Here is a 25,484-nt window from a genome sequence, read left to right on the forward strand (position 1 = left end):
GAATAAACCACATTTGGAATGCTAATGCCGCCAGATATAGTTTAGCTAAGAGGTATTTGTAGTTTTCCTGGCCTTGTGTGGTGCTGTGTACACACGAGTGTCTCAGCGCGAGCGTGCAAAGAGGAAGCTTCTTCACCACTCCCAGTCGTTTGAAATGTGGTTGGCGGGAGGCGGTTAGGACATCGTCTCTGGACGTTTCCCCCTTGGCCAATTTGTGTACATGTAGACGACAAGTCTCCAGTGTAAGATTTGTGACTTTTCTCTTTCTACTTTTCTGTCTTCTCCTTGGATCCTGCCATACCCCTGTGGTCAGGCTGGGCCTGTTCTGGTTTTCGTAGTGGTGGTTCAGCTCGGGACTGGCCTTACCTGACAGGTAGAATGTCTTATGCTGGTCTGCCACCGAATGAAGCCAGGGTTTGGTGCGTCATTTGCATTCTTGTGATTGCTGCCCTGTGAATGCAATGCACGTAGAAAAATCTACTTGGCACTGATTGTAATAATTTAAACCTAAGTTATTATGTCATTTAGGATATTATTGGCAAAGATGCAGGAAAAGGTTTTGAATGGCATAACTTGAATATTAAATATCATTTTTCCTTAATTTTAGCATGCATATTATAGCAGAACTACAGTACTCAAACTTCTTGAAAAGAAATATAAGTCTCTGGTAAGTTTGTACCTCTGCCTTTATGTTGAGAAATTGGATCAAAGAAAGATATACGATGCACTGGCTGGAATATGCGAAGTTGAGTGGTGATGATTAATACTGACTAATGAAGTAGTTCCCCTTTCATGTGACCTCAAAATACCATCCTAGGAAAGTTACAAGGGTGAAAGTAGAAACTTAAAATGCAATCAGGGTAGCAGGAAATGTGTGAGTACAGAGTAAATTGGGCTGCTATAAATAACAAGTTAGCTTGAGGGAAACTGTATTTTAAAGTATTACCATGTAATGTGATTCAGATCAGGCATTAATACGGGAATTACTTTTGTAAATATACCCATACATTTGAGTGGAAGTTTCATGAAAAACTCAGAGTGATAAATACTTTTGTATTGGCAAAAATTTGGTTTGAGTTATGCCAAGTGTAGACCAATAATATAAACTGTATCATCCACATTATCTACCTTTATTCTGTTAGTAGAACAATGTGTGTGGGCACTTTTCAGCCAATTAATAATTGACGAACATGAGCAAATGAAGTTTATTAGGATATTTAATAACATATAAATTTGGATCACTAAGGACGGCTTATGTGGTTAGGTAGGACCCTGAGTTTCGAGGTCAGTGAATGAAAGGTTCCCAGCACCGTGAATTTGTGGTTGAGAGTTACGTAGAGCATAAAATGAAAGAGGACAATGATTATTTTGTGTTTGATAGTTGAGAATTGAGCAGCAGCAGAAGGCAGGGATACTGAACAGTAGGGTGGGACTTTACTGGTAGAGGTAAAAGGTGCTTAAACTTTTTTAGCAAAATGAATTGAAGCATAGCCTTTCAAGATCTCAGGTCTCCTCCATTCCCATTGGAATGGAAAGTTGCCGGTGGCCTGTGGTTCAGACCGCTCCTGCCGGCAGGGAGGAGGGGAGCTCGAGCAGGGTGACATCGCCGAGGCTTCTGCACAGATCTGCTGACTGCCGCTGTCTCGGGGGCCCAGAGGAAGTAGGCAGCACGTGTGGGTTCTCCCCACGACTCGTCAGCCCTGTTTCTCGCTTGGGACACTTGCTCTGCCGGTAGATTTGGGGCTGCAGGTCGAATTACTCCATTGAACCCTTCCCAGTATTCTATCAGCATTTCAGGTATGTTGTGGGTCAGACCTCCTTGAGACTGTGTGAAGCCTCATTTCTCTAGGAAGCTTTCCTAAATTAATAAAACACCAGAGTGATTCATGCTGTTATTTTTCAAATTAAATTTTGTTCTGTTTTTGAAATGAAACCCTGAGGAAAACGGTTCCAAGATCCAGTTCTCTGTTTTGCTTGGAGAACTGGGAGCAGACCGAGCGCCTGCAGCAGACCCCGGGTCCGGCCGTGGGTCTGCATGTCTGTCCTGAGCCCCTCGCAGCTGTGGCAGTGTGTCCTTCCTCAGCGCCTCTTCCGAGTTCTTGGCATCTCTTCAGCAGTAGGCCTCCGTGCTTGCTGCGGTCTAGCCGCTGGCTGTGCACACAATTACTAGCATTACTAGCAACTTGAACTGGGACTCGGATAACGGAAGAAGTAATTCTGAGTTTCATTTATTCCCAGACTCCCCGAAACAGACCTCTCCAAGGTTACCAACAGTCACCAGTTCTCATGCTCGGTGGCTTCTGTTTTGTCTGGAAACCAGAGTTAGAGGCCCTGTGGGAAGTAGGCAGGCGCGGAGCAGGGGACAGGGAGGGGAGCACTGCACAGGGTGCAGTCACAGTTCCTTGTCCATCCTGACTCTGCTCTTTGAACTTTGATGTTTTCCTTTATCCATTTTCTGAAATTCTGGTAGTCGAGGTGAACCGAAGGCTGATTCAAGTGAGGAAGGAAGAAAGGATTCCAAAGCAAGGGAATTAGGCAGCAGAGTTTTAAAAATCGTGGTCACTGAGTTTTTACATCTTTCACTAAGATACCAAATAATCTGTTTTTGTCTTTTCTGTACTGGAGATTGTACCCCGAGCCTTTGCATTGAGCTGCACCCCCAGGCCTTCCGTTATTTTTTCTTTTGAGACAGAGCCTCACTAAGCTGGGCTAGAACTGGCAGTCTTCCTGTCTCAGCCTTCTGGAGTACTGGGGTTACAGGCGTGGGCCTCCACCCCAGATAAGCGACCTGTGTGTTTCTGCCCACTGGTGATGGTGCTGTGCCACTGTTACACTCACTGGCGCCTGGTGTTTTCCGCAGTGCTCCCCAAGCCTGCTGCAGTGACATTGGGGCTGGTGAGGCTAAGCTTCAGGGTCTTGAAAGGCACATTTTGAACATTTCCCTTTATTATTTTTACTGCCTTAACTATTTAAAAAAATTCTTGCACTAATAGGTTGCAAATTTCTGGAAAATTACTGTTTTATCAGATAATAGCAGCAGTCCAGCAGTGTATTCAGTACTTGGAATTGTGTGAGACCAGCAAAGCGGATTTAATTTTGGGACATTCAAAGCACTGTGGTAAGTACTATTTTCTTTGTTGCATGCTTTTAAAAGCGGTTAATTTTATTAATAAAAATAGCTTAGAAGTTGTCTATTTATTTTGAGTTTTTGAGACAGGCTCTAGGCTGGCCTTGAGCTCGGCGTGTACCGGCTCTGGCCGTTGCCTCAGCCGCTGGAGAGCTGGGATTACAGGCGCGTACCACCACGCCTGGCAGAAGTTCCCTACTTTTTCCTAGTTAGCAGAATGGTAGATCAGATCACTTTTGTCAGCGATGCAAAATACTTTTCACAGGCTGAAGAGGCCCCGCAGGCAGCTCCGTGCCCCGCCTGCGGAGGACACCGGTGGGTGAGGAGCTTCGCTGGGGCCCGCCCTGCCCCTGCCCGGCCTCCTTCCGCTCCGCTTCCCTGGGGCCCTCCGTGGGCTGGTGCTGCGGCGCCCACTGGCCGTCGTGTCTCGCGAGCCGCTGTGCCCTGGGTGCTCCCCAGTCGGAGCCGAGAGGCCCCGAGCCTCACATCTGCCTGTGGCCCCGACGAGCGTGGTTTTCTCTCACCGCCTACGGCCGCACTGCCCACCCACAGCTCCTGACGCTGTGCATCCATCCCTGCTTACTGAAAGAGCAAAGCTGCGCCTTCTTTTTCTTCCTCTTTTTCTTCTCACAACTTGGGAACCTGATTCTTTCCTGGTTCTGTTTTGTTTTGTTTTTGGTACTGGGGATCGAACTCGGGACCTTGCGCTTACGAGGCAGGCGGTGGCGCCACTGAGCTAAGTCCCCGGCCCCTGTGACTTTTATATTATTTCCACGCAAGTTATTTTGAAAGTGTGACGATACCTTATAAAGTAGTTCATCCCCCAGTAAATCCCGTAACTCAAAGGAAAGGAAGTGGTCAAAGGCCAATAAAGAAAGTTTCAAAGCCGGTGTTTGTGGTGAGGAAGAGGCAGAGAATTGGAATTTATCCTCAGGAGACAAGGACGTGCGGGTCTGTGTGAGGTCTTGCTTCTGGACTCACAGTTTGTGAACGCCCTGGTGCGCGGAGTCCTAGGGACCCGACCTCCCTCCCGATCTCCGGACCCCCGACCTCCCGACCCCCCGACCGCTTGATCTCTAGACCCCTGACCACCGGACCTCTCGACCTCCCGACCCCCAACCACCCGACCTCCCTCCCAACTCCCGACCACGCCGCCGCCGTGGCCCAGGTTAGCTCAGCTCGGTCCTCTCTTCTGGCGGGCAGGAGCTCGTGGCCTGGATCGGAAGTGCAGACGAGGACCTCTAACCCAGACGCTCCCTGGCTTGCACTGGCTCCTGGGGATGCTCGTTCTTCGCTGTGCCCTGACAGCTCTCCCAGGCCGCTCTCTCCCCCGGCTCCCTGCCTGTTCCCGCCCTCTGCTCTCCAGGAAGAGCCCCGCGTCTTCTTTCACCAGGGAAATGGAAGTTTCCCCATGTGCAGCCCCACGCGTCCCGCGCTGTGCACACGTGCGTGTCTGCACGCCTCTGCGCGCGCTGTGCTCCGCCTGTCTGCCTGGTCTGCTGCCTTCCGTGCTGCGAGCAAGGTCGTTTCTTCGCCATTCTGCCTCCCTGTCCAGTGGTGCCTGATCCTGCGTCCTCTGGGTGGCGCTCTGCTGCTAGGTGCCCCAGCCCTGCCTCCATGGAGGGAGGAGCTGCCAGACACCGAGTCCCAGGCCCGGCTCTCTACCGCCTGCTGACTTCCGGCCATGGGAGCGCGGCTTGTCCTGCTGCTCTCGGACCTTCCCCTCACAGCTTCCACCCTTTCCTGTCTGCAGCCCAAGGTTCCCTCCTCCTCCTGTGCGCGGATTGTTCATTCTCTTCTAATGAGCGCTGTCCCCTCTCCCCTCCTGAGTGTGAGCTCTTTGCTCTTCTGCTCTCGGTGCTGTGAGGGCCTGGTCTTGGTCCTGGTCCCAAGTACTGTATGTGTTTCCTTGTAAATGGTGACTGAATTGTTCGAATGCACTTCCTCTCCTGAGTTCAGACCCACACACTTGTGTCCTGCTTAGTGTTGTTATCCAGAGGTAGCATGAGCTCTTCAGAAGTAACAGTATGGAGGGCTGGAATCACTGCTTCCTCTCTTTGTAGACCTTAAGTCTTCATCAGAATGGCTTCAGTAGGAGTCTCCCCGTTCTGAGACACTGACTTGGGAATTCAGTCTTTTATCTTCTCGCTCTCCACGTGCAATTTTAAGACACGTGAATTTCATTTTTTCAAATCTGTCTCCCATTTTAAATTCGTTTTGCTAATGCTTTTATTCATAATTTTCTTAATGGGATTTCTTGTTCAGTTCAAGGTCTATCTAGGGCCTGCTGTATCTAAGATCTTGACTGCGGGATAGGAGAATACAGAGGAAGATGTCCATGTTGGAGAATGCTAACGTGGGTGGAGATGTAATCTCTTACAGTACAGACTCAGTACCCCTTATCTGCAGTGCTTGGGATCTCCAGTGTTTCAGATTTCAGAGTTTTGGGGGTCATGGATTATTTGCATAGATTTACCTGTGTGGGCTTTTAACTGGAAACATCAAGCAGTGACATTTGTTGAGACTCCCTTCCACTCTTCACTTCTGAAGCCCCTCGCTGTTGGGAGATGGTAACTGGTGATCTTAGGTGTTTGAGAATGAACACTGGACACACAATATACCTTTCTGACTGTCACCAATGTTACAATGGCTGCTTTTCCTCAGATGTAGTGTAAGGGATCTTAGGAGACAATGAAGAAAATGAATAACTTAAAACAGTTTACACCAGCACTGCCTCCATCATGGGCCACAACCCCGTTTGAGGCCCAGAAGGCCATGGAGGCAGCTGCTGTGAAATACAACACTTATCAGTGTTCTTGTTTGCTTTTTCTGAAGGGGACAAACAGAAAACGCTCTACTACTCAGGACAAGAAGTACAATATATTTATTTCATTCACTCACTGTGCCTTTTGGGAAGATTACTGATCTATACACAAGGCAGAAAACTATTTCCTATAAAGCTGAAGAATAGACACGGTGAGTGCAAGCCCGGAAATGAATGTGGTGAGATGAGGTGAGAGTCGTGTGCTGTGGATTCCTCACCCTCGGAGGCTGGGCACGGTCTCTTCTGGGGTACATGGCTGCGTGTGGTTTCGCTTTACAAAGGATTGTCTTTTTTTTTAAATCATTGATCACAATTTAGTTAAAAGTCCTGAAAAGCCAGCAATAGTTAGGCTGGACACATACTTGATTGGAGCTGTGTTTCATGGGGTGGAGAGCGGCACTGAGTCACACACCGAGAGCCACAGGGCCTTTTCCGCCTTCCTGGAAAAGTGTTTGCCAGATAGGGCAGAGGATGGGCAGCTGCTGAACACTGACACGAGCCTCAAAGAACAACAGATAGGGAACGGGTGTGCAGTAAACCTCATTGCTGACTCTTGGGCTGAGGCAAGGAGGAAAATGATCACGGAACATCATGATTGAGAGATGTTCAGCTAAGAACTTTTAAAAATTAATGAAATTGGGCTAGGGATTTAGCTCAGTGGTTCTGCTGTCTACCTTGCAAGAACAAGGACCTGAGTTCGATCCCCGGTACCAAAAAAATAAATAAATAAAATAAAAAATAAAAATAAAAATTAATGAAATCACTACAAAATGAGCTTCTTACTGTCCCATAGCGGGCAGCATACTGCAGAGGCAGCATTCTCCCCATAAGTTTTAAGGTGAGGCATGCTGGTCTGCTGCTGCCCTCCTGCTCCACACAAGGGAGACGGAGAAGGGCGCCTAACGTCTTCCTCTGAAGCTCCGGATTAGAGAAGTGGCCAACAAACCACACCTGGTTCACACCGCAGCATAAACAGCTGAGCAGAAGATCACCATTCACTTTCCACTGCCATTGGGCTAACTCTGCGGGGCCCGTGGAGTAGGACGTAAGTGACCTGCCGGTCTCCACCGCCAGAAAGCCCAGGGTGTCTTCTGGTGTGACCATGCCAGCCTTCTCGTCTTCAGACTTGGTCTGCTTATCGTGTTTGCTTTCACCACGGTGCATCATGACCAGAAGGACTCGACCTTCGCTGGGGCATTAGCACTGCTCGTAGGTCACAGTACCCACAGGTACTGGGGTTGGTATCATCAGCAGATGGAAAGGTTCGTGTTTAACTTCTTTCTGGGCACTACTCTTCTTGTCACTTGTATTTAGCTGCTGATTCACTTTTTATAATCTTCTGTATCCTTGAATTTTGATGGAGAAGAGACCATTTTCTCTTGAAGTTCAGGTGTACAAAGTTCGTACACATCTAACATAAGGGGAAATTTAACATCAGATGTGATGTACAAAGGATTTCTCTGCAACGTCAGAGACTGGTGATTTCTTCCTGAAGCTGCAATTTAAGTCCTGTACGAAGATACTTGACTTTCTGATTTCTAAAACAGCGAAGTTGAAGCTGATTTTCCTTTCCTTCGGTGATTTCTTCTTCTTCAGATTCTGTATGTTTCATGGTAGTTTCAAACTCAACATCAGCAGCGAAGAACCGATCCGCTGAAGTTTTCTTTTTGGTAGGTGTCACTGCTGACGCAGATGAAGAGTCTGTCTCTCCAATAGAATCGTCCTCCGTGGCTTCCAGTTTCGGTGACAGACTCGCGTCATGTGCATCCAGCATTCACTGGCATCCTGCTGAAGATGCTGTTCTCATTCACCTTTCTCTGCAAACTGGGAGGGCCGTGTGTAAAAGCTGCAGTAGAATAGTAGGGGGAACGCTGGAAGTTTTGTCCCTGGGCTCAGATCTCCAAGGGCGGGGGTCGTAAGGTGTGCTGCGCACTGCTGTGAAAGCCTCTCCAAGTTCAGGCCCAGGAGTCACTGCACTGAAGCATTCACATAGCAGGCATCACCGAGGTGTGTCAGGCCACACGCCAACTCCATGAGGAGCCAACTGTTCCTCTGCCACGTCTTCTGGAAGGGCCTCTGCTGACCACGATTGTGGAGTTGCCCGTTTTTATTTTGATGTCCCCTGTCATCCTCCTGCAGTGCCCTCCTTTCACCGTGCTTTCTGCCTGGCCGGGCTGAACTCCCGTCAGCACACAGCTGAGCCTTGAGCACTGCAGGAGGGTCATCGCGTTCAGTTCCACACCTGCACACTTCTTCCCGTGTACACCAACACACACCCAGGTCCCTCCGCCTGCCCTATCCCCCTTCCCCGCTCTGCGCCTTCAGCCGGTCCGCCCTGGTGTTGGTGTCGGGGACACCAGTACAGTGCCGCATCGGGGCCAGCGCTGGGGGCTGGGCCTGGGGAGTCAGCGAGCGGACAGGGACCAGAGAGCGTGTGGCGGCGCCACTGATCAGGTGCCGCGGGCTCGTTCCTGCGAAGGAGAGTTTCTTAGTGTTCAGCGTGAACCTCTTTCTACACGTGCGGTTTTCTGTTCTCCTAGCACTTACTGCTTTTCTTGTTTCTCTCTTCCTGTCAGAATGCTAGACACACTTGATGACCAGTTCTGGTAGAAAGCTAGACAATCTCGTTTAAGTTGTGGCCCTTGTAAATTATCTGTGATCTGTTTGGCTCATCACTCCCTTGTTTTCATTCTTAATCTGTAAAGGAGAATAATGGTGTCAGTGATGTTGGACATAGAGAATTTTGCGATCACAGAGAATATTGCTCATAAATAGCACAGCCTTTATCATTTGATATATTGCCACTTTAGTTTCACAGTCTCATTTAATTTTTACCAAATGTCAACATGTGTTGTTAGTTACTCATACTTATTTCCCTTAAAACTTGAATGCACGCTGGGAATACAGGATAGAGTAGTTCAGAGTTGGCAGTTTTCTTCTGTGAAGTACCCGACAGTAATTATTTTGAGTGTGGAGAGCCATACACTGTCTCTGTCACATGTCCTGTGAGTGGATGCATGGGTTTGCAGCGCAGTGCTAACATAGCAGGCCTGCGCATGCCGTCCTTAGAAAGCCGCCTGCAGGGCTGGCCTGTGGCTGGCACCCGGGAGCTCAGCGTCCTGTCCTTCTCCCAGGGCTGATGCGGTGCTGAGCAATTCGCACCTGTACTACCTGCAGTGTGGTTTCTGCCTGATGCCTGCTGTCCTGGGGAGGTTAGGGTTTTGGCCGTGCTGGGCCGTGGGTGCTCATGTGCTCAGCGCTCAGCATAACCCTTGGGCGCGGGGCCTCCCCCAAGCTTCCCTGGTGGCTGGCATTTCACACGTGAGTGTTCCAGGCGACGCCACTGCAGAGGCCTGGAGACACTCGGCCTGGTTTGCTCTGGATTTGCACCTTTCCTTCTGGTTTTGCTTTGTGCCCTTTTGTTGTCATTATGCTTTGTGTGACTGTGTATGACATTCTGTGAGTCTGCCCAGTAAATCCCTGAATCTGAGTATGGCTTTGAGGACCCCTGACATTTGGAAAGGTGCAGTTCATTCTTAGCCTTTGAACCCCACACAGTCGGAGGCTGCAGTGTGCTGACCCTGTTGAACATGCATTGTTAATACTTGTTTGTCTAGTTTTCTTATTTGCTTCATCTTTGTTTCCTGCTTGGTGAGGAGCTTCCTGAGCTGCCTTCTGTACTTCCCTCGAAATTCTCCTCATAGTCCCCCATCATTCAGGTGCCCTGGGCACTTACTGGAGCCAACTTTCAACTAAAGAGAAGTCATTTTATGCGGTATTGCTGAACTTTACAGAAATAGAACAACTAATGTGTACTTATGATGTTTTGCCAGTACTCAGCCTCAGTTTGCAAGTCTGTCCCCTACAGTTTGTTGAGCATTTCGTATAGGCTTTTAGTGTCTGTATCTCGGCTCCCAAATGTCACATACGTCCGCAGAGTGTACTGAGGTGCGAAGGTCAGCAGTCGCCACCAGTCACCTGCCTGTTCTCCAGACCTCCGGCTGAGCATGAGTGCTGAGGGCTGGAAGCGCTGCCTGTGGCCACATCTGGCCTGCCCTCCAGTTTCCTGTGAGTGTAGAATAACTTTTTGTTTTTGTATTGTTGAAGAAACTTAGACTACCTTGTCACATTTGGAAAGTGTATGAAATTAGATTTCAGCGCGCACAGCGCTTCATTAGTAAGTGGCCGTACTCCTGCGTTTGTTTCCTGTCTGTCTGCGTAGGGCTTTGGCACCAGCCTGACTCTGACAGACGCAGTTCAGTGTCTCATGCTTTACAGGGAGTTCGCTGACCACGGTCTGCTGTGCTGCATCAGTAAGTTAGCTGGACTACCGAATCAAGCTGAGTTTTACTACTCTGAGTCAAATGCAAAGCAGCCATGATCGGATTCGGACAGCTTCCATTGTAGGTTTCTAGAAGGGGTTGGCTCAAAGCCGGTGGTCACCACCTTCACTTCAAGTGGTGCTGTGCTGCCTGCCATGCTGTCCTTTAACACATGGTGTCTGATTTGTTGTGGAGCCTTCTGCCTTGGGCCAGAGCTCTCTTCTCAGTGACTGAGTTTCATAGAAACTGTAATGCAGTCACAGGGGTGATGGAACGTGTTTCAGTTTCCTAAGTTGTAAGTGAATGCTAGGAATTAATTTTCTCTCTTTTTTTCTTTGCAAAGACTCAGTATCCCTTACAGATCTGGTGGTTCTGTTTATTCGGCTCATCTATTATTCACCAAGCCATCCAGATACGACACCAGACGTAGATTCAGGTAATCCTGCCTCTATTTTAAATGGAGAAAGTAAAAACATTGGAATTATTAAAGATCCAATTGTTTTGAATACCTGACCTAGTTTGGCAAATAGTTTTATTAAAATATAGTATTGCTCATAAGAAATTACATCAGGCCTGAAGTAAGCCATGAAATTTGACTGTTCACTGATGTAAGATGCCTCTGATCCACTAACCCTTGTATTTAGGCTCAGTTCCACTGAGACCATAATGTTATTCTTTATTAAAGATCAAGATGTCCTCAAGACATGGTCTTGTGGGAAGTTTGGTTGGTGGATACTCATGTGTCCTCTTTCTGACATTTTCTGTCCTTTATACTTTCCTGGATGTTGTGATCAGATTGCCTATTTTGGGCCACATCCAAGACTTTGATCTCCCTTCCTCTCATTGAAGAGTAAAGGAGAAAAATTTTTCATTTTTTTCTATAAGATCCTTTTTAGTTTTATGCCTGTTGAGTGCCTCATAAAAATGTATTAAAATATTAACATTTAAAAGTTATACTTTTTTCTTTGAATATCAATACATTCCCAAAGTAAAACACTGAATCCCAAGATATCCCAGCTTGGCCCCTGGAATTGGGATGAGCCCTGGACACGTTGGCACGGTTCTGAGGGGGGCTCAAGCAGTCAAAGCAAAAAGTGGTTTGGGCTCATTTTAATGCTATGAAGTACTTGCCAACTAGTAGGTTTTATGTATGCAGTAATAGTCGTTGGTTTTAATAGTGCACGGAATACTAGTTTAAGGCCCCTGCTTAATGCTTCTAAACCATCTTTCATGAAGAACGAGCCTTTCTTCATCCCAGTTACTTGCTCGTATTTTGCTGTGCCTCTGGTGGACCATTAGTGGTGTCCTCTTTGCCTGTGCGGCCACGAGGGTCCACACGGCAGGCACCAGGAGGAGACGCCTGGAGCAGTGAATGACAGCTGAGTGATGTCAGTGACACCTCTCCTGGCAAAGAGGGCTTCTTCCCCAGAGCCGCTGAAAACTCACTGCCGTGTCCTTTTCCAATGCCTTTGGTCGGTGTTGACTGACAGGTCAGCACATGCATGGGTGTGGACCGCTGTGACATAAGCAAGGGCTTTCTTAGTTCTGGGGTTGCATCTGGCTAGCCCAGTCCTCCTGGAAATACTTACGAGGGTATTTAAAAGTCACACTCATTGTGGGGACTAGTCTAACCATGAAACATTTGTATGTATTATGCTTTTCCATTCATCTTTTAAAAGAAGATCTTATAAATGCCCCTTGCTTTTTGGTGATAATACAAGAAGTATATCAGCTTCAGGAAATTTTGTGAAAGTTTCTGTTCTCCTCTGTCTTCTTTTTGCCAATAGTCTCTACTTAAAGACCCACTTATGTTTCTCCTGGGCTCCGTAGCTGCATACGTTACTATATAGGAAGAGAGAAAACGTGAATGCAAGTGGAACTGTTTCCTAGGAGAACCATATGTTCACTCTCAGGCAGTATTCGGATAGCAGACCGTGAAAGGTCTTGTATTCTTGTCATTTACCATTGATATTTTTGTCATTCACTACTTTCTATTTGCTGGAAGGTGTGTTAAGCAGATCGTAGTCTCTGGCTGACTGTGACAGTGTATCATCCTGTTGGTGCTCAGCTGCATGACCTTTGATGCAGAGCTTTACGGAGCAACAGTGGCTCACACATAATTAAAAGTAGCAGTCAGTATTTAGTGTTTTGAGTCTTGACTTTTCAAAATACTTTGTTTCTCAGAGGACTATTCCCCGGCAAGCATGGTGACGGAAATTCTGCAGATTCTCTGCGATCAGAAAGAATGTGCCATGGAATGCCTGTACAGCAGCACTGTGATCAGCACGCTCCTGCAGCCGATTCACAACCTAATGAAAGGGAACGAGGTTGGTGTTGTTTACTAAAAGACCCAGTGCTGGTGAACATTCAGCAGGACTTAGTTTTGATATATTTGAAATATCTTAGTACACTATCTTTCCAAACATGAAAATACTTTGTGCTGATACTGATTTTTATTTGTTAAATCGTAGTTTATGCAGCTGATGGATTTATCAGTTATGACAAGGAGGGTGTATGTACAACATCTTAATTTTTTTCCAGTCAGACTTAGATTTGCTGATGTGATGAACTTAGAGAGTTATTCTCTTAAGAAGCTATTTGTCGGGCCGGGGATTGAGCTCAGTGGTTCCGCTGCCTGCCTTGCAAGCACAAGGTCCTAAGTTCGATCCCCCCCCCCCAAAAAAAATGGAAGAAGTTATTTGTCTTGCAGGTGTGAGAAGTCTTGTGAATTCCTTTTTATTTGTTTCAATGGCAGTTTTATAGCTTTTGGAGACAGTTACTTCCCCCAGCAGCCGGTGGGTTTTATTGTAAGAAGTAGACCACCTCAGAGAGAGACCCGGACTACACCCGGGTCCGGACAGACGGACGTGTGTCTCCTGCCCGACTGCGCCCTGTGCCTCCTTGCGCCGCCCGTGGCTGTCAGGAAGGTGCTTGTTCAAGGGGACCTTGCCGGGGGAGTTGGGGCCCTTGCTGGCCCTGCTGATTCTCCGTGTCGCTCTGTGCCTGAGGCTTCAGCTTCCGGCAGACCCCTGCGTGCATCGGCAGCCTGCAGGTCCCTGCCTCTGTTCCCACTCTGCAGTGAGCCGCTGGTTTCTCTCTCACACCCACGCTGCAGTGGGCCATCACGTGCTTTCCAGCTTGTTGTTTGCTGGATAAATTTCAAAAATTTCAACTTGGCGTTTCCCAGGCTTTCAGTGTTTTTGTCCTGTTTTCTTTCCCATCTATCCCGGTTTTGTTGTTGTTTTGGTACCAGGATGGGATCGAACTTGGCTCCTTGCGCTTGGAGGCAGGCCGCGGAACCACTGAGTAAATCCCCGGCCCCTGTCCGGTTTTGACAGGACACGCGTTTTCGGAAGAAGGCCACCGGGCCTCCCGGCGTAGAGACGTACGCTGGGGTCCGCACTTCGGGCGGGAACTTCTCTCCAGGTCCCGAGCAGAGTGCGGCGCTTTGTCCTGATCCCCCGGTGAGGGCGTCTGCGGTTCTGCTCGCTCCCCGCGGCGTTCACTCAGCTGCACACAGCCGCCAGCCGCGGCACTGCTGTGTGTCCTTGCTCTGAGCCGGGGGCTGCGACCGAGAGCCGAGTGGGAGAGGGAGGACAGGCAGGCTGCCCGCAGGAGTTACTCACAGTGAGGAGTAGCAGCTCCCCGCAGTTGGACCTGTGTGTGTGTGTGTGCGCGCGCGCGGGCGGGTACGTGCCTGCCCTCGGTCTGGGTTAAAGTTATTTTCAGAAAGCCCCGCCGGGCGTGGGAAGTCCAGGTTGTCCGTGTCCGCGGTGGACATCCCCGTCCACACTCCAGGTGGACACATCTGACTGTTCAGCTAACTCAGTGAGCGCACTGGGTGCGCCCTGGGAGCCCTCAAGGGGGAGGAGCCGGCAGGGCGGGAGGAGCCGGGCCACAGCGTCCTGTCCCCTGCGCTCCTAACTCGCTCACCTTCACAGCGCCCTCTGGGCCCTGCGGCTGTATCTGTATCTTGGCGGAGCGCGCAGCTGCCTCCGTTTCCAGGCGGGGCAGAGGGCGCTGGCCCACACAGCTGGCTTCCGCCTGTCTGCAGTGAGAGGCCCACTTTGGGCCGTCAGGTGAGTGAGGCGGTCGTGCCCTGAGTCTTAGGGGCGCTGGGGGCGCAGCAAGGACTGAAATAGGGGAGGTGTCGCGTGTGCTAACCAGTAGCAGCCGCTAGCAGCAAGTGGCCTGCCTGAGAATCCTGCATTTATTTGTCCCAGCAGCTTTTCTGGTAAAAGACTGAAGTCTGAGACTTATTATTACCCAGCCAAAGAAATCGTGGTGGCGGTGATGACGTTATAAGGCTGCATTCCACCCGGGAGGTGGCTAAAATGCCCGACTTGTCACTTTTAATGCACAGGCTGCTCCACATTGCTCAGAAACCGCTTTGATCCACGCGGCTGGTGTCCTGGCAAGAATCGCTTCTGCCGAGGAAGGACTTGCTTTGCTTCTGTATGGAGAAGACATGAGCCCTTCCGAAGAGGACAGGTCGGTGCCGTAAATCCGGATGAGTGTTTCGGCTGCAGTGGTTTCTAGGCCAGCCGCTCGTGCCCGGCTGGAGGGTTTTCTCTAGATCTCACGATCTCACGTCAGAGTCAGGGCGAGAGCCAGCCCCTCCAGGTGGGGTAGCCCGCCCTGGCTCATTATCTACCGGAGAGCCCCACGGGGCGCTGATTCCAGTCACGCCAAGCACAGGTGCGCAGTGGCAGGGTTTTCCCTCTCTCTCTCCCACCCGCCACCCAGCTCTGGCTCTTGCTCTTGTTCAGACGTCTACACCCTCTGCCTAACAATGCTGTGGCAACCGGAACAGCATATGTGTTTATCTCCTTTTGAAAATGGCATTGTATGATGTACATTACTCAGAAATTTGATTGTTTCACATGCAACTCTGGGTATTTTCCTAGGTGAGTACAGAAAGTAACGTTTTTGTATGGCTTTACCATAAACTATTCAATCAGACATGTCCCTTGAGAACATCAGGCTCTGTCTAGGATTTTGCCTCCATAAATAACATTGCAGTAAATGTTCCTTTTCTTCTTTAGCGTGTCGCTGTGATAGATTTCATTAATTGATATTTCCATGTTGAACCAGCCTGGAATGAATACTACTTGGTTGTAGTGAATAATTCCCGCTATGTATGTTGCCTGTGAATTTTTTTGCCATGTTCCTGAGAGACAACAGTTTCTAATTTTTGGCAGGCTGAGGTATTATTGGAATGCTGGTATTCTAAGTTAGGAGTTATTCCTTCTGCTTCTATCTTCCAGAAGAGAATATTGAGCATTGGTACAATTTCTTCCTTACATATTTGATTCACCAGTGAACCAGTTTGAGTTTGGTGTTTTCTGTTTCTGTTAATTAGTAATTGAGTTTCTTTGGTAAGTATGGGTCTATTCAGATTGTTCTTTTGTGAGTGTTGGCAGATTGTGTGATTCAAGAAGTTTATTCGTGCCTTGATCAAAAAAAATCTACACATGGGCATATAATAGTTAGGATTCCAGAAACCCAACAGAAGAACAAAATTCTACAAGCAGTGAGAGAAAAGAAACAAATCACATACAAAGGAAAGCCCATCAGAATCACAGCAGATTTCTCAAGGCAAACCGTGAAGGCAAGAAGAGCTTAGAGTGATGTATTTCAAGCCCTAAAGGAAAACAGCCTCCAACCCAGATTGATGTACCCTGCAAAACTATCTTTCAGAATTGATGGAGAAATAAGATGCTTTCATGATAAAGAGCACCTCAGGAACTTCATGAATACCAAACCGACACTCCAAAAAATTTTAGACAATACCCTAGGAAAAGACAATGAGGATCACAACCCCAGGAAACCCAGCAGAATGAGTCCATTGGGAGTGACAAATTAAACACAAAGGGGGAGAATCCAACAAAAAGAAAAAGTCATGACAAGGCTTTTAAAACTTTTAACTTCATCTCCCTAATGAGTGTATAATTCAATCTTATTATTGTACTGATTAGTATTTTTCTGATTCTAGCGTTCCCCACCATTCCTTGTGCTATACTGGCTGTTTATCATCTTCTTGTGTCTACTTTTTAATTGGGGTGTCTGTTAATGAGCTGTAAGAGTTCTTTATATATTCTGGTCTTAGGTTATATGCATTGTAAATATGGTCTGTTTAAGGACTACTTTTCATTTTAATGATGTCATTTAAAGTTCTAAATTTTGATGGAATCTCATTTATCAATTTTTGTCTTTTATACATCATGTTTTTTGTATCCTAGGTAGTTCTTGCTTACCCTAAATGCATGAACATTTTCCCTTATAATTTCTTCTTAAAGTTTTATAGTTTTAGTCTTTCATATTTAGGTTCTTAGATCCTTTCAAGTTATTTTTATGTAGGGAAATAAAGGGTTGAGGTTCATTTTTTATGTATGGATACCAGGTGTTCTAGTGCCATTTGCTGAAAACACTATCTTTTCCTCGGCTCTTGAATTGAGTTTATATTCTATAAAATGTTAATGTTAAATAATCTTTCAAAACTCAGTGGACCATATATGTGTGGTTCTATTTCTAGATTCTCTGTTTTATTCCAATGATCTATATGTCTTTCCTTACACCAACACTGCCTTGATTACTGTAGCTTTAGAAGAAGTCTTAAACTTAGGTACTAAACATCTTCCAACACTGTTTGGTTTTTGTTTTTGTTTTTAACTTTTCTAGGTCCTTTGTACTCCTGCATAACTTTTAAATTTCAATATCCAATTCTTCATTTATAGCAAGTATACACAGACCTGAATTTTTATATATAGCTTGTGTTTTCTAATCCTGCTAAATTCAAATACAAGTTCTAGGGGCTCCTAGAGATTTCTTACTATTTTCTCTGTTGGTGATCATTTCATCTACATATAAAGATTTTGCTTCTACCTTGCCAATCCTATCCTAATTGTTTCTTTTTATTGCCAGACTATTTTGGTTTGGGCCCTTGTTCCCCACCTTAGGGAGAAAGCATTGTATCTTCTCTATTCATATAAGGCATTTTTGCTGGAAGTATGGAGTACATGTCTTTAATCTGTTGAGAAGCTTCTGTTCTACTTCTATTCTCCTGATAGCTTTTACCATGAACAGCTGTAGAATTTAGTCCAATACTTTTTCTGCAACTAGTGACAGGATCATATGGCTTTTTTCCTTTCCTCTGTTAAAATGATGACTTTTGGGGGTGGATCTTCTAATGCTGAACCAACACTGCCATCCCTATAATAAAACCACTTTCTACATACTGCCAAAAAAAAAAAGAAATTTATTCATGTATTTATATTATCAAATTTGTGTGCATAGAGCAGTTTATAATATTCCCTTACTATTCTTTAAGGACTATCAAATCAATAGTGATGGACTTGCCTTCATTCCTGGTATTAGTACTTTTGTGTTTTATTTTTCTTTTTTAGCTAACCTGCCTCTTGCTTTGCTTTTTTTGTTTAGGGTTGCTTTGGCTATTCTGAGTCTTTTGTGTTTCTATATGAATTTTAGAATTGTTTTTGCTAGTTCTGTGAAGAGTATCATTGAAATTTTACTGGGAATTTCATTGCATCTATAGGTAACATTCGATAATGTGGGTATTTTAACAGTGCTGATTCTACTGATTCATGTATGTGGTCCATCGACTAATTCATATTCCATCTTCTAATGTCTTCAGTTTTCTGTAATTTTCATGTCCTTAGATTTATTTCTAGTTTTTAAAACTTTATTTTGTGAATGGGATTGTTTCCTTATTTCTTTTTCAGCTAGGTCATTATTGGTATGTAAAAAAGGTACTGATTTTTTAAACATTGATTTTATATCCTGCCACTTAATTTATCAACTCTAAAAGTCTTATGGTGGAGCCCTTTGGGTTTTCTAAGTATAGGATCATAGTATCTGTAAAAAACGGTAATCTGACTGCTTCCTTGTCTACAATGGTACCTCAGTTTATGAACTTAATTTGTTTTATGATTTGAGGGAATATGATTGCATTTGTATTTGTTGGAGAAGATGGCTGTGGTTGTGTTTGTCACCCCATGCAGAGCTTGCAAACAGAAGGAAAATTTTGCTGAACACTTTTGTTTGCAAACTGAATTGTTTGCAAACAGCAGTATTTGTGAAGCAAGGCATTACTATATTTGTATATTTTTTATTTTTTCTCTTGCCTAATTGCTCTAGCTAAAATTTTATGTACTGTAATGAACAGGAGACATGAAATTGGTTATCCTTGCTTTGTTCCTGATTTTGTGCCTTACGTAGTTATTAGTATTTTGAAGTATATTTTTCAATATGAAGTTTCTTCAGACTATTAACATGAAAGGATGTTGAATTTTGTTGACAGCTTTTTTCATCAATTGAGATGATCATGTGATTTTTTTCTTCTCGAGTCTGTTTATGTGGTGTATTATAGTTACTGACTTGCGTATGTTAAAACATCCTTGCATCCCCTGTGTCTTATGACATTGTATATGAATTTTTTAATGTGCTGGTGCATCAGATTTACATGTATTTTCTTAAGGAGTTTTGTGTCTATTTTCACCATGGACATTAGTCCATAGTTTAGTTTTGTTTTCTTCTTTCTGTCTGTCTGTCTGTCCGTCTGTCTTGTTGTGTCTTTGTCCAGTTTTGGTATCAAAGTGATGTTGGTCTCATAGAATTAATTGGGAAATATTTCTTCCTTTTTCCTGCATGAAATAATGTGAGGAAGATTGGTGTTAGTTCTTCTCTAATGGTCTAGTAACATTCAGCAGTGAAGACATCTTGTCCTGAGCTTTTCATTGTTGGAAGATTTTTTTTTTTAATTACTTTTTCAATCTCATTCCTTGCTGTTGATATACTTGGGTTTTTTTGTGTCCTCTTGGTTCAATTGTGGTAGGCCAGATGTGTCTAGAAATTTATCTACTTCTTCTGGGTTCTCCAATTAATTAGAATATAAGTTTTCAAAATAGCCCCTGATTATCCTCTGGGTTTTGGAAGCATCTGTTGTAACATTACCTTTTCTATCTTTAATTGTATTGATTTGAGTTTTCTTTTTCTTCCTTTTGGTTAGTCTGGCTAAGGAATTATCATTCTTGTCTTAAAAGCACCAATTCTTCATTTCATTGATCCTGTGTATTGTTCTTTTAGCTTCTATCTCATTAACTTGAGTTCTCATTTTTATTTTTTCTTTCTTTCTGTTCAGTTTGATTTTGGTTTGTTCTTATTTTTTTTAAGACTGTGAGATACATCATCAGGTTATTTGAGATCTGTCTGATTTGTTTGTTTGTTTGTTTGTTTTGGTACCAGGGATCAAACTCCGGTCCTTGGGCTTGTGAGGCAGGCGGTGGCACCACTGAGCTAAATCCCTGGCCCTCTCTGATGTTTTGATGTAGTAGGCATAAACTTCCATTTCAGAATGGCCTTTGCTCTATCCCAGACTTTGGCATCTTGTATTTCCCTTTTAATTTGATTCTAGAGATTTTGTAAAAAAATTTCCCTCCAGGTGAGATGCTCAATCTGCGTCAGTTTGTATAGTTTTTGTAACTTCTCTAACTGTTGATTTCTAATTTCATTGCATTTTAATCTGGCAAAATGCATGACATTCTTTCGTTCTTTTTTTTTTTATTTTAAAGGCTTGCTTTATGGCCTATACTCTGATCTGTTTTGGAGAATATTTGGTGAGCTACTGAGAATAACATATTCTATAGTTTTTGGATGGAATGTTTTGTAGACACCTGTTGTAAGTCCATTGAATCTATGGGGTAGCTTAATTCTGATGTTTTGTTTGTTTGGATGACATCTATTGATTAGAGTGGGTATTGAAGGGCCAGGGTTTTAGCTCAGTGGTTCTGCCACCTGCCTCACAAGCGCATGGTCCCAAGTTCGATCCCTGGCAGTAAAAAAAAAAGGCTCTAGAGTAGGTATTGAAGTCTTCCACTATCGTCACATTGGTCCCTAGGTGTGCCTTTATTTTAAGTAGAATTTATTTTCTGTAATTGTGTCCACCAGTGTTTGTTGCATCTATAGTATTTATAATTGTTATATCTTCTTGGTGGTTTGATCCTTTTATCAATATTTAGCGGTAGCCTTCTTTGTTTCTTCTAAGTTTGTCTTGAAATTTGCTTTGTCTGATATGAATACAGCTATTCCTGATTGCTTTTGGAATCCATTATCAAATATTGTTTTCCATATTCTTTCATTCTTCAGTATGTGTATATCTTTGCTAGTGGAATGTGTTTCTTATAGGCAGCAAAGAGTTGGATTTTGTTTTTCAATACAGTCTTCCAGTCTTTGTCTTTTTTTTTGGTACCAGGGATCGAACGTTGGTCCTTGCGTTTGTGAGGCAGGTGGCGAACCACTGAGCTAAATCCCCGGCCCCAGTCTTTGTCTTTTGATTGGAGAATTAAGACCATTTCCTCTCAGAATTATTATAGAAAGGCATGTATTAATTCCTGTCACTTTGTTGTTTTTTTAAGAAATGTTTGAGCCTTTCATAATTCTCAATAGTTTATCTACTCTTCTGTTTGCAGGGTTTCTTTAAGTATTTCTGCAGTGCTGGCTTAGTGGTCATGAATTTCTTTATGCTTATCTTGGAATGTCTTTATTTCTCCTTCATAGGAAGAATGGCTTTGCTGGATATAGTCATGAAGGTTGGCAATTATTTTCTGTCCTGGGCTTCAGGGTGTCTGCAAGAACGTCTGCAGGTATTCTGATTGGTTTTCCTCTGTAAGTGACCTGGGATGTTCTCTTACGCCTTTCAATATTCTTCCCTTGTTCTGTGCTCTTACCGTTTTAACTATAATATATCACAGGGAGGATCTTTTCTGGTTGTTTCTGTGTGTTTGAAGTGCACCCTGTACCTGGAAGTCCTTATCTTTCCCAATATTTGAGAAGGTTTCTGTTATTATTTCATTAAATAGATTTTTTTTTGTGCCGTTAGTTTGAAGCTTGGGATCCTCCTACTCCAAAATTTTCAAGGATGGTGTGTTGGGAACCCCTGAAATGTTACCAGAAACCTCTGCAGTAGGCTCCAGTCTCCTGCCCAATCTATGACACAAGCCTGAAAAAAACCTAAAAGGCAGAACTAAGAGGGACAGAAGGTAGGGAGCAAGGACGGCCAATGCTACTTTAGCAAAAGGTGCTGGTCCATCCATGCCACTGATTTTTATTAGTGATTTTTATCAATTGGGGTAAAGGCGAGCTATGCATGAGGATGGGACTACATGTGAGGATGCACAATCCTGCAGTGTTTATGAAAATTGATGGAGATAAAGCTCGTAAAGGAAGCATTCTTGAATTAGGAACAGAATAGACAAAGTATATGGTTATAATTAGAACATTGTCCTTCTAGTTAAGAAAGTTTTAATTGTGGGAATGGAATTTGGATGTGAGTTACTCCAACCTCACCACATAGGCTTCCACTAGACTTGCTTCTCAAAACAAGCCAGTTGGGGGTCAACTCTTCTCGGCCTGCACTGCTTACAGCCTGTTTGGGGCATAATCAATATTGCAGTCTCCTGCAAAGGTCTTTTATCCAGAGTTCTTGGATGTTTGTTCATAATTTTGACCTTCTTCTAAGTATAAGACTATGATAATTCTTTGACTTTAGCTTCAGTCTCTGAAATTTTGTCTTCTACTTGACCCTTCTATTGGTGAGGCATCCATTGAGCTTTTGATGTATTTTGTTTTCCAACATGTCCGTTTGGTTCTTCAGAATTTCTCTCTCTCTCTCCCCCCTCTCTCTCTCTCCCTCTGTCTCCCTCTCTCCCTCTCTCTCTCTCTCTGTGTGTTTAATTGCTTCTTCATACCCTGAATTATCTTTCTTAGTTTATTCAGCTCTTTATTTGCATCTTCTCCAAAGTCATTAATCATTTTACAAATCAATCTTTTGATTTCTTTGTTGGGCACTTTATCCATGTCACTTCTATTCTGTTACTGGTGGGTCAGGGACCTTTGAGGAGTAGTTTTGCCTTGTTCTTGTGAAGGTACAGCTTGTAGTACCTGTGCTGCCAGCCACAATGTGTCCCCTTTGGCTTTGGCCCTCCCTGGGTTCACCCTGTGCTTGGCGTCAGGATTCCCTGCCTCCAGAACTGGGTTGGGCATTGTGGACTGGTTCATTCCTTTCTCTGTGTGGCCTTTCTGTTTCTCCATGAATTTTAGCTTTTCTGTTGGGTCTTTCTTGAAACCTGGAGTAGTTCTTCTCTTTTCCCTCACTGAGTAGCTGTTTTCTAGCTGTGTTGATTACAGGTCTCAGAGGGACTGATAATGCTGCCTGCTTCTACCCTACCACATTCAAGTTACCAGTTTCTGTTTTTAATGAGAGGTTTCTTTAAATATTTAAGATGGACTAAAATGTAGCTGGAAAACCGCATGAGAAGGCGGGGCTTGTTACTCCATTCCTTGACAGTTTTGGGGGGGATCAGTGATGTCAGTACCTTTGGTTGCACCTTGATTCTGTCAGATTCCATGGAAAAGCCTCTTCCATTGGCTGACAGAAGAGCCTAACCCTAGAGAGAAGGCTGGGAGGAAAAGGTGGTGGACCTGAAGCTTTATATTTAACTTTATTTTTAAATAGATATCTTTATTATTGTATAACAATTGTTTTTTAAATTTGGAGGACTAACCCTTTATCATGAGTTCTAGATCTCCTTTTGTTTCCTATCACTTAACCACGTAGAAGTTTTTGTTTTCATATAAATATTAATTTTCATGAAGTCAAATTTTTCCAAATCACTCTCCATGATTTATAAGACTAAATAAAATTAGAAAGAAGCAATGAATTGAAGAGCTGGTTCTTTGAAAGAATAAACAAAATAGACAAACCCCTAGGCAATCTTAACAAAAAAATGAAAGAAAAGACCCAAATCAAAACAGTTAGAAATGATAATGTACCCCACTGAAATCCAGAAGATTATTAGTACTTTGAGAATCTGTACTCTTAACAAATTGGAGAATTAGAGGATATGGATAGGTTCCTAGATACATAGGATTGATTACCAAAACTGGACCAAGAATATATAAAACCCTGAACAGTCTAGTAACAGGCAATGAAATTGAAGAAGTAATAACAAAGCTACCAAGAAAGCTCAGGTTCTGATGAATTCACTCTCAAATTCTACAGGAACTTTAGGGAAGACCTAATGGTCATATTCCTCAAATTCTTTAATGAAATTGAAAGGGGAGGAGTACTCCCAAGAGTTATTCCTAGAAGTTTAGCATTACCCTGATTCCAAACCCAGTAAAGGACCCAAACAAAAAAAGAGAACTACAGGCCAATCTCTTTAATCAGTGTAATTGCAAAAATCTTCAACAATGTACTGGCAAACATAATATTAAAAATCATCAAAAAGATTATACCAAGTAGGCTTCATCCTAGGGATATAAGCATTGTTGAACATATGCAAGTCAATAAATGTAATACATCAAATAATCAGAAACAAGGACAGAAATCACACATCTTCTCAATAGATGCAGAAAAAACCTGTGACAAAATCCAACATCTATTCATGATAAAAACCCTGAAGAAAATAGGTACAGAAGGACCAAACCTCGGTATGATAAATGGGACTTATGACAAACCAATGGCCAACATTATAATAAACTGGAGAAGCTGAAAACTTTCCCTCTAAAATCAGGAACAAGACAAAAATGTCCACTATCGACACTGCTATTCAATATAGTTCTTGAAACTTTTAGAGAAATTGGGCAAGAAAAAGAAATAAAAGGGATATGTACAGGAAAAGAAGTCAAATTATTTGTAGATGACCTGGTACTCTACATAGAGGACCCAAAAAATTCTACCAACAGACTCTCAGAATTAATACCCAAATTCAGTACTGTGGCAGGATACAAAATTAACACACAAAAATTAATACCATTCCTATATACCAATATGAACTCACTGAGAAAGAAATTAGGAGAACAGTACCATTCACAGTAGCATCAAGAAATTAAATACTTAAGAATTAACCTAACCAAGGGAAGTGGAAGACCTCTTCAGTGAATACTGTAGTACTCTGAAAAATGAACTTGAAGATGTCAGAAAGTGGAAAGATATCCCCTGTTCTGGAGGCAGAACCAATATAGTCTAAATGGCCACACTCCCAAAACTGATGTACAGACTTAATGCAATCCCAATGAGAAACCAGTAGCATTTCTCACAGAGCTAGAGAAAATAATCCAAAAATTCATACAGAACCAGAAGAGACCCAGAATAACAAAAGCAAACCTCCGTAACTGGGTCAAAGAGGAAGGCATCACAGTCCAAGACTTCAAACTATCCCAAAGCCACGGTGATAAACACAACATTGTATTGGCAAAAAACAGACATGTGGGCCAGTGGAACAGAATAGAGGATGCAGAAACATCCCCAGGCACATTCAGCTATCTGATCTTCGATAAAAGAGCCGAAAACATACAGTGGGGGAAGATAGCTTCCTTAATAAATGGTGCTGGGAAAGCTGGCTGTCTGGATGCAAAAGGTTAAAGCCAGACCCACATCTCTCACGGTGTGCTGAGCTAAAACCAAAATGGGTCAGAGACCTAGATGTTAAAGCAGAAACACCCAATCTGCTGGAAGGTAAACTTGGTGTAATTAGAATGGGGCACAGCACACTGTAAGCACGTTAGTCTGTCGTGTATCTGTTACTGCTGGTAACAGTGTCTCGGCCTTTGAGGTTGGCATCTTGCACATGGCCTGCCTGGGAAATGCGTCCACATTGGGAAGGGTGGAGAATTCAGGGTTCTGTCTCCACTGTGGAGTCAAGAATCACACACGGCCCTGGCTGCTTGTCGTCTGTGACCCTGGACCTGCGTGTGGCGCTCTGTCTCCCTCTCTGGCCCCCTGTTCTTTCCCGCCTCCCGCTGAAACTGCTCACTGCTGGACTTCTCACTGGCCTGGGCACAGGGACGCCCTAAGCAGAGGAGGCTTTCTGACCAGGCCGGCCTTTTGGGCGGTGCTTTGCAGTCAGGGTTATGTGACCTTGGTGTCGTCTTCTAGTCTTACAGGCGCTCATGTAACCGCCCAGTTTACAAAGAGACTTCTGGAGGGGGAGGTTCCTGGCCTTGCCGGGTCAGCGCTGCTGCCTGCGGTGCAGCGCGCGTTCGTGTCCCTGTGCTGCCAGATGTGCGGCACCTGTGAGGGGCTGCAGGCGCTGCTTCCTTACAGTCTGCACGAGGCCGTCGCGCAGGCGCGGAGGAAGGTGAGTGCTGGAGAGCCCCCGTCCCCCGCAGACCTCCATTTCAGATACAGGCA

The 25,484-nt window shown here is 44.5% G+C and overlaps 1 protein-coding gene and 1 pseudogene across 10 annotated transcripts in view; one reads left to right on the forward strand and one right to left on the reverse strand.

Annotated features, from left to right (window-relative positions):
• The window catches only part of Tbc1d32 (TBC1 domain family member 32), a 165,056-nt gene that overhangs the window by 35,330 nt on the left and 104,242 nt on the right, over positions 1 to 25,484 (forward strand). For 6 of the 10 annotated variants that reach the window (XM_087190189.1, XM_087190193.1, XM_087190195.1 and 3 more), the window contains 7 exons: positions 608 to 667; positions 3,028 to 3,118; positions 5,963 to 6,103; positions 10,617 to 10,709; positions 12,458 to 12,600; positions 14,637 to 14,764; positions 25,230 to 25,431. In XM_087190189.1, the coding sequence (XP_087046315.1) occupies positions 608 to 667; positions 3,028 to 3,118; positions 5,963 to 6,103; positions 10,617 to 10,709; positions 12,458 to 12,600; positions 14,637 to 14,764; positions 25,230 to 25,431 (858 nt within the window). The remainder of the gene's footprint in view (positions 1 to 607; positions 668 to 3,027; positions 3,119 to 5,962; positions 6,104 to 10,616; positions 10,710 to 12,457; positions 12,601 to 14,636; positions 14,765 to 25,229; positions 25,432 to 25,484) is intronic. The other 4 variants (XM_087190192.1, XM_087190194.1, XM_087190190.1 and 1 more) reach the window with 4 other exon arrangements.
• On the reverse strand, positions 6,940 to 9,663 carry LOC110344964 (ubiquitin carboxyl-terminal hydrolase 14 pseudogene; annotated as a pseudogene).

The sequence above is a fragment of the Heterocephalus glaber genome, unplaced genomic scaffold (genome assembly GCF_053883595.1).
Source record: "Heterocephalus glaber isolate CG9 unplaced genomic scaffold, H.glaber_assembly_v1.0 deba00001550, whole genome shotgun sequence".
Lineage (NCBI taxonomy): Eukaryota > Metazoa > Chordata > Mammalia > Rodentia > Bathyergidae > Heterocephalus > Heterocephalus glaber.